Genomic DNA, 9536 nt, shown 5'->3' with positions numbered 1-9536 from the left:
AACATAAGAAAGCAACACCGTGCACTTAAGTGATCTGCAAATGAAGTGCACTTGATTTGCTTCGTGTCTAAGCTACACTGCCATGACTATTACCTGCATTAATGCTATCCTTTTGTTGCATTTCTGCCAAATTTAAGTCAAATCAGAGCTAGTAAGACAGTACTACAGATGATCCTGAAATTGATGATCAAGCAGTATCATCAAGAGCTACTCTCATGTGCTACACCCACTGTTTCATTTTATTTTTACTTCAGTTTTTCCTGTGGGGTTATCTTTGTGGGTCTTCAAGTAGGTCTACTTTGGAAATGACGTACCTTTGTTTACACTCAGATCACAGGGGTGATCCAGCCAAGGAGGGAAAAAAGAAAAAAAGAAATAAAAGCATTTGGCTGAGTAAGTTTTCTTAACCAGTTTCCTGCAGGGTCAAACAAACCCAATACCAGGAACGAGGCTCATGGAAGATACAGCCCTGACACTACCAGGCCTACAGCAATCCTGACTTGGATCAAATCAGCAGATCCTCTGACTACCCTTAATCGCTCCTGCAGCAAGCAGACACAGGAAGGTTAAAAAAAAAAACACAAAAACCACAACTGAAATCAAGTTGCATTTGAATAAGGAAAGTCAGGATTTCCCCAAACACCAATATTTCAAGTATAAATGGAAATCATTGCCTTTTCACACAGGGAGTGAACTGTACTTTCTCTGTCACTTCAGTTTTATGGTCTTTGCATGCCAGAACAAAAAGGTAAACGACTTACAGCTAGTTTGTAGCTGAACATCACTGTACCATACTCCCTTCACCTGCAAACAAGGTCAGCAAGGGACAGTTATTTAACGCAGAAGATTTTGAAACTGGAATGCTTAAGTCACACATACTCCTTTCTCCTATATAAAGCTAGTACCTACTAAATTTTATTTATCTTTGATAGATGGGACACTTTTACAGCCTGCTAATTTTTAGTCTTTTAAGGCACTAATCTTCATTTCCCCTTTACGAGCATTATCCATACATCCCCTCTCCACCTTCAACATTATCTGGGAAGGGCATGGGATTTCTGTTTGGAATGCATTATTTTGTCAGGCAACCTTTTATTTTTTTCCTGTTTAAAAAAAAAAAAAAAAAAGAAAGAAAAAAGGGTTCTTCGATTTCACTATGAGACTATCTACTTCTACAATTTCGTTCACCTTTCTAGCAACACGCTGTGCAAGCCACAAGCTAGAATAAATGGTATTTCACTCCCTGAAGTCAGTCACCAATAATTCACATCTTAATAAAACTGAAGGGACACTGTATCAAATGTTGATTAAATCAGCCTTCATAGGAAGTCATGAGATTGTCTACTCGAGACAGTGTTGCCACTGAGTAAGAGACTGAACATCTACATTTGGCATATCAAAAACAAAAGAAGTCCCACATCAGCAGCCATTAAAGAAAAGACAGCCATTAGAACCCATGCAGCATATTGCAAGTAATCCTGTTGGAGAGATTCATATTACCTCTTGCCAAGTATAATGGTGCAAAAATATTCTTTTGAAGTCTTCTCTTAGAAATTTAAAGGATATTATGAACTGCTGTCTTCCATGAGCAACAGAAAATATTTTGGTTCAGTGAACTACAGGTGTTGGGCTACTAGTCCATTATAAAGTGACAGGTCCTAAAGTGTGTGGTAGTTTCGGTCTTTTGACCTGCAGAATTTGTACAGAAAGAAAATAACGGCCTGCAGACCCAGAACAAGGACGATTCCACCGATGAAACTGGCAGCATCGAATGTAGACTTGCGTGAAGAAGGTGCAGGAGTCACAGTACCTGTCAAAGGACACAGAGCAGTTTGTGAGTGTACAATGCTTACAACTTTACAGATTGTAGCGTTGGTGTGCTCCTGTTAAGATTACTCAGACAAAACATTTGAACACCAACAAAAACAAAACGTAAAAGTAAAGGTATGCCAGCAGCTGCATTTAGGTAAGTGATACTGAAATTTTAATTAAGCAATGTTTGTAAAAAGATAGGGATACTTATAGCCAAGCTGCCTTGGACCTCAATACTGAGCAAGTCCCAGCTGGACATTATTTGTACTTCAAAAAGCCACAGTTTTCCTCCTTTCCATAGTGTATTATAGATATGGTCAGTCAAAACCTATTTTCCAATTTTTCCTGCTTGCTCTTTTTTGCCTAAATTTGCATTATCTTTCATCTACTACACTTTTACTCCAGAAATTATACTTTAAGAACTCAACTGAAGCCAAAACACATGAATCTAGAAGTAACAGCCATCTGCTGATGGCTAGTTTTAAAGAGCTTCACCTCGCTAGAGCTTTTAATGAAACAGCATGTTCAGGACTAATACTGAAATAAAATACAACTTAACTTATTCCCACCACTGGATGCACCCCACTATACATACACTTTAAAAAAAGGTATCCCATGCTACAAGTGAAAAATAAAACATCTTCCAGAAGTTAAGTCCTGCAGCTGAGTTTACAAATGACTTTCAGACATGCTATTAGAAGTGGCCAATTGATTTAGTTTGACCAACACATTTCTGACACTTAACATTTCACCAACAAGCATTGCTGGTTGGGCTATTATCTTGCTACATACATACATATACATAACCTCAGCAAAATTAAATTTGGTACAACATTAAAAGTACCTTTCTAGGCAACACTAACACCAATTTCTAAGTGTTTTATGCTTCAGCTATACTAATAAAGCCATTACCTGGAGTACGGGTTGTTGTGGCTGGAGTAACGGTGGTTGAAGGCATAGGAGCATGTGTAGTTGCATTGGTGGTGTTAGCTGTTTGAGAGAAGAAAAATTCAGCACATATCATAAGCTTCAAGAGCAAAGTTTGCAAGTATTTAAGTTCTTAAATAAGTGATTTGCTTTGTTTCAGCAAGAATAGGTTTTGATCTCAGACTATACCCCATGCAATTTACATGTTCAGCTGCATGGCATTAAGCCAAGTTTCTGCAACAAGGAATTTATTTATTTATTTATTTAAACTTACAGCCTGACCATACCATTGTTATCCAAATATTTCAAGGCTCTCCGCAAATCAGAATAGTTTTTCACTTAGGCAGAAAACCCTTCTTTCAAACACTAACATAAATGTTATTTGAATAAGAATCAGGACAGCTGCCTCAAGACAACTGAATCTGCATCCAGGTCAAGGACTTTCACTGAGTGGCCTTTAGACTCAGTCAGTATTCAGTGCATTTAATTACTTAAGTACAATATCTCTAGACAGGAGATAAACACCAAAAAAACGTTTCCCAAAACCACTAACTGCCAACATCATAATTGGAATATGAGAACACTTCACCTGTAGCTAAACTGTCTCCTAAAAGCTCTTCACTTAATATGGAAATCTGGCTCTCTGACCTTCCCCATCCCACGATTAGTATTACTAAAAATTAATGAGTATTCTGCTATGTACCTAGGACAAATGCCAACATTTGTTCATTTACTGATAGGTAATCATCACCCCTCTGTACATTAAGCTCTCATGAGTCTAATCAAGTACAGCTCTTGTTACCCCCCCAGCTGCTTTAAGGATCAGATGCTTTTAAAGACAAGATCTTAAGAACCTGACTGTTAAGACAGCAGTGTGTAAGAACAGAAGCTTTTGGACTGGGCAACAAAAAGTCAAGCTTGTAAGAACCCATGATTTGTGGAAATGACTAATGTAATCCAAACAATTACCACTGAGCCAATTCTTAATTATATCGGAAGGAAAAAATTCTCTGTCATAGTTTATACAATCCACTTCTTCCAAGCCTTGGGACCATTCCTGTATTCCACGCCTCAGATGTTAGGCAGTCATGCTACTACAGTGAGCTGCAGAAAAAGCCCTTGTCCTTGTTTTCCTTCACTAAGCCCTAGCTTACTGCCATTCTATGTTGAACAGAGGCCATCCTAGCAAGGCGTACTGCATTATAATTGCCACTACAGTTTCAAGTTCAAGCAGCAGTTTACTAAGTGATTCTGTGCGTCCACTCATCACTTCACCGGGTCATGCTCCTTCATATTACCTATAGTAGGATGAGCTGTGGTAGCAGAAGTTGTTGTGGTAGCATTGGAAGACTCTGTAGTAGAATTGGAAGGTGGTGTTGTGGTATTGGATGACGATGTAGTAGCGGGAGGAGCAGTTGTATGAACTATGAAAGAATAAAAAGTTACATTAAAAACATCAGCAACAGTATTTAACAGGAGAACAGTAGCAGGCAGAGTTTTAGGGACTCTGAATTCTTCTGTAGTTCTGGTTTGTAATTTCTAACCAGTTGAACTAACAATCTTGTGAACTAAGCACAAGTTGCACAAATGAATACATGTAGACTTTGTCACAGGCAGTGCAATCAACCCAGTGCTCAGCCTCAGTGCAAATTAGAATGCAAGATCCCTGTTGACTACGGCAACTCAGGCTCCTCAAAGCAAACAGAAAGTAGAACAGCCCTCCTGGACAACCACAAACTGCGCAGGTTTTACACAACACAGAAGTAGGTAATCAGTACTGCTTCCTGACCTCACTGCTCAGAAAAGCAAACCTGACCTACCAAGGTCAACCAGAAAGCAGAGTGGTTAGACAGCTGAAGCCGGGGGGATGGGAACTAGGACATCCTCAACAGTTTGAGAGTCTCTGTTCTGAAGGCTGTGGCTAGTATAGGCGTAAAAAAAAAAAAAAAAACTAGCAGAAAAACCTGCGAAGCCTTCTACAACTTACGGTATTAACCAAGCTAATCCCACACAGACAGGACTTGGTCAAACTATGAACACTCACACCTGAGCTTCCTGAGGGAATACCATTATGTCCAGAAGCCTTTAGAGCTCAGTCATTTATATTTTTTGGCATCTTGATGCAATTTGGCATGGTGGGAAACCAGAGCTGCCTGATTCTAGACAGACATCAGAATCTACACCTGGCCTCAAGCCAGTTTAGGTCCACCATAATGTACTTCCATGTCAACCCGCAGAGGTAGTGCTGAGCCATGCCACTGGCTCATTAGGAGCTCCCATCCATCCATGTTAGTGATTGACATCACTAATTTAACTCTTCCATGGTGCCTATTAAAACCGAGCCCTTGCTTGTACAACAGGAGGAACCAGCCATAGCTGGGCAGTGGGGAGGAGGCTGGTGATGAGAGCCTCCCTTCCCCAGCCACCCGACTGAGTTCTGCTGCCTTACAGCCAAGTGACCCAGGTACTCCTGCCCCTCAGCCTCACAGGACATGAGGTGAGGCACAGGACTACTGCCACCGTACCCATTTACGGCCCCACTGTCCACTGCTGGCTAACCCACACACAACACGAGGCCTGCTGTAACCATCAGAGTCAAGCTATTTGGGATAAGCCATCTTCCAGCTACCATGGGTAATGCAGAGTACTGGTACCATTTTACAGGTAGGTTTCTAAGTCCCCCCGCATTTACTACTTCTCAGACAAAGCTGAGGATTTATCATGTGAAAGTTTTTGTTTAATACGACTTACTCTCTTGAGGATAGTGCTAAGCTCCTAAACACCTCCGAGGTACTTCGAAATAGGATAGGCTCTATCTAACAGGGAATTTCACACATTTTAATACAAGAAAACAGGGCACTAGCTGAGGAGACATCTATTAAAAATACATCAAGCTTCTTGAAACAACATCAGTAGCAGTTACTGAACATGTAATAGAATTGTGTATTTTTATGTCACATCATCGGTTTAAGCTGGAAGCAAAGGGCTTATTTACATACTCGTGTGAGCATATGTAAATTGCAGAAGTCATTAACAAAAGTCACCACGTTAAGGAGTTGCAGATGAGACTGCTTCAATTTAAACAGCCTAGAAGCAAAATATCTAAGTACTTACGTGAACAATCTTCAGGCACACATTCATTATACGATGAGCTGTTTACTTCTGCTCTTTTTGCACAGGTATAGTCTGTCAGAAAAGGAAAGAACAAGTTCTAAATACTTTTTATCTTAAAAAAGTTCTGCTACTGTAGATATTCTTAAATGCTAATAAACTGTTCCCAGGATAAACTAAGTATCTTCTAGGTAGGATAACATTAAAACCACTTCAATATGCAGGACCTCAGTCTTATATTAAAAGTTACAGAAGTTTTCGTACATTCTTCCACTAGTTACTCTACTGCTCAACATTTAAGCACTATGCATACTTGGTTAAAGACCACTTTGCAGTAACAGTAGAGCCTGACACTTCTTTATAGCCTATAAAGATTAGGCAGTGTTTCTACTATTTGTTACACTTTTCAAGTTAAATATTTTGGTTCTCTATGGAAACAGTATGTAATTCTTACTGTCTTAAATTCTCCATGCAAGCAAAACTTAGTTCCAGCTTTTCAATAGACCCATGACCTTGTAACTGTTTAAGACATCCGTTTCTTGTTCATTGTCTGCACTTTCCTCGATTCAGATTTCTTCTCTGCCCTCAAAGAAGTTACTTCAAACACCTGTGAGATCTGCCTGCTGGTCAGACAGCGCATGCAGTGCACCTTCCTGAAGGATGTTTGTACCAGACAAGTAACATTCCAAATTCTTTTCCTCAGTTCTGAACCATCCTCAGCCTTCATACATACTCTATCCATAAGAACATTGTTACAGCCAAGCCATTTTGTTTTCTTATTCTACCTCACTTACAAAGTGTACACGATCCTCCTGAGGACTACTTCTGTAGCCTTAATATGCCTTTGTCAACAGCAGCTTTATCTCCTCAACAAGAGGTCACCTAGAAGTATTTACATCCACCTCCCCAACAATGTGGAAAACAAGGTTCTGACCGAGGCCAGCTAGTGCTTTGCATTCTTTTTGACTCTACTACGTCCCCTTCAGTGGGTTGCAACTCTTTTAGGAACACTGCTCTTAACTGGTCTTATTTATGGATTCCTTTCCCTTACTGCATTTCAGTTCAGGCGCAGTGTCAGTGACCAGGTCTATGGCACAGCATCAGAAGGGGCCGCACTGGGATGCACCTGCACGTCACAGCCCACTCGTGACCTGACCCCTTAACAATAAGCACGAGTGACCAGTTTGTTCTGCTGACATTCTGGAAAACGTTAGCTTAGCAGCAGCAGATTCAAATCAGAAGCCTTACAAATCTGGGCTTATTCTGAACATTTTCAATTGTCTCACAGAAGAACTTCAAATTTACTGAATAACAGATACAAATTATGAATTTATCCTCCATTAGGTTATCAAACAGAACAACGTATTTCCTGTAGTGAACATCAATACAGGTAAAATACATCTAGTTGGATTAAAGGATTTGCTTCGTGTAGTCTTACTTACTTGTTTCTCCACACTTCATCCACTGGCAGTCATGTGTGCTGTTACATAAAACACAGGTAGTAAAGTTTCCACAGATGTCTGAAAAGAAGAAACAGATACACTGGTTAGGTCAAAAGTAGCACTGTAAGAGAGCAACTTCACCCATGGAAACAGTCCTTAGGATGATATTTCTCACGTATCAACGCCCTGGGTTAAGGCACAACCATTCTCACTGAACTAACTGCTCCTAAAAGCTGCAATTTGTGAATGCATCTGACGAGACGAATACATATCCCTCCCAACACTACTGATACTCCAAAACCAGACCTCACATACACACTGAGAATATGCCTCAAATAATCTCTCATTATAGTCAACCTGGACAGACAGCAGAAAATATACTGCTCTAACTGAAGCTACCAAAGTAATTAATTGAAGTCTCCCATGGCAAAAGCTTGGTCCTTTTGATTATGGATCTTTTAATACAGCCAGCTATGAAAAAATAAATAAATGAGAATCCTGCAGTAGAAAGCAGCTGATTTAAGGGAAATAAAGACACCAGCTTTGAGGACTTCACATACAAGTGCACATAAAGGAAAGCAGAAACAAAGTAAATCTATCCCCATTTTGATCACAGCAGAAGCCAGCAACCCAACCAGTCGGGCTGCTTTTTTTACCGTCAATCTCAGCCACACATTGTCCTCTCAAAACCACAATGTCAACACGTCCAGTGTCTGGATCAAACAAATTCTCCCAATCTACAATTTCACTGCATTAGTTTTGAATAAGACTTAGTCACACGCTCATCGCATTCAGACAACACACGGCTCTTTGCACCACAGCCTCCAACACATTCCCCGCACATTTCCACCTCCTCCAGGCACCGATGGATGACCTCTCGCCTCTCTCTGCTCACCAGCGAAGGGAGCTTGGCTGTTTGTGGATTTTTGGCAATCGAAACAAGCAGATGATAACCAGAAAGGGATCGACTCTCTGCCTTCAGTATTCTGGGGATTTGAATCATGCCTGAATGCTGCTGGACCTTCTGTTGGGTACAGCAGGATCGGGCTAGGAATACTGGTGCTATTTCTTTATGCTTCTTAGAAGCAACGAGATGCAGTAAGATCGTTGCCTGTTTGTATCAGTGAGGGATATGACAGTCTTAACACAATTAAGTGGCAAATGGTGCCACTTAAACCACTCCATTGGGTGCATGGCCATTCCTCGCTACGAGATCCCAGATAAAAGCTGCTTTTTTCCAGGTATCAGGCACAGCTTCGTGCCTGCCCAACAAACAACGTCCACCTTCGGGACCCCCCCTCTGGTTCTGACCGAGACCTGGCACAGCCCACAGGCTCACACCCTGCGCCTCAGGACCTCCACTCTCCCTTCAAACCTCCCCAAAACCCCCCTGGGGAAGGACCCTGGTCCTTTCAGCACCCGCTAGGAAGCCTTCACGAACACGCTGCCACCCCCGGGGGACGGGGGCAGCCCTGAGGGCGGCCGAGCGCCCCACAGCGACCGGCACCGGGCGGGGAAGGGGAGGGGAGGAGGGGAAGAGGGGAGGGGAGGGGCTGCCCCGTCAGCAACGGGGAGGGGAAGGGACGGGAAGGGGGGGAGAAAGAAGAAGGGGGGAGGGCGTGAGGCACTCACCAGGGGCCTCCTCAGCTCTGGGCTCACGCGCCCAACGGCTCCGCACGCCGCCCGCGGCCAGGCAGAGGGCGGCCAGCAAGAGGGCGGCCAGCGGGAGCGCGGCTCCCCGGCCCATGGCGGCGGCGCTTCCCTTCTTCCCTTCTCCTTTCCCTTCTTCTTCTTCTCCTTTCCCTTCCTTCTTCTCTTCCCCTCAGCCCCGCCGCGCTCCGCTCCCGCCGCCGCCGCGCACCCTCTGAGCGCCGCCGCCGGGCTCCGCCTCGCCCCGGCCGCGTCACGCCCCGCCCGCCGTCAGGGGGCGGCCGTTGGGCGGGTAACGGCTGCCCCAACCGCCGCCGTGGCCGCCTCAGCCTGACACAGGGCTTCTCCTCTCGCTGCTGAAGAGATTTCACCCCTTCTCCCCGTGTTGTTCTTCCTCCCTCAGGCGGCCTTTAGCCCTCTGCGAACAAAAAATGTCTGAAAAAATGGCTTGTGCCACGCCGACGCAGGCAGATGGTGGGAAGCTGAGGCGAGGGGATGTGGTGCTCCTCACGCAGGGGAGCCCGGCTGTGGTGCTGATCTGGGAAAAAGACGAAAAGATAAAATCGGGAAAATTCTCCCGTTTCTCTTAAGCAT

The 9536-nt window shown here is 43.3% G+C and overlaps 1 protein-coding gene across 1 annotated transcript; it reads right to left on the bottom strand.

Moving 5' to 3' along the window:
* Positions 1-1116: 1116 nt before the first annotated feature.
* CD164 (CD164 molecule) lies at positions 1117-9182 on the bottom strand. Its single transcript, XM_068677741.1, has 6 exons — positions 8925-9182; positions 7293-7370; positions 5854-5925; positions 4038-4163; positions 2725-2802; positions 1117-1810 (listed from the first exon to the last, which is right to left on the bottom strand). The coding sequence occupies exons 1-6, from the start codon at positions 9037-9039 to the stop codon at positions 1659-1661; spliced, it is 621 nt and encodes a 206-aa protein (XP_068533842.1). The 5' UTR covers positions 9040-9182; the 3' UTR covers positions 1117-1658.
* Between the last annotated feature and the right edge of the window lie 354 nt (positions 9183-9536).

The sequence above is a fragment of the Anas acuta genome, chromosome 3 (assembly GCF_963932015.1).
Source record: "Anas acuta chromosome 3, bAnaAcu1.1, whole genome shotgun sequence".
Lineage (NCBI taxonomy): Eukaryota > Metazoa > Chordata > Aves > Anseriformes > Anatidae > Anas > Anas acuta.
Note: the sequence above shows the minus strand (reverse complement) of the source record. Positions and strands in the feature narration are given on the sequence as shown.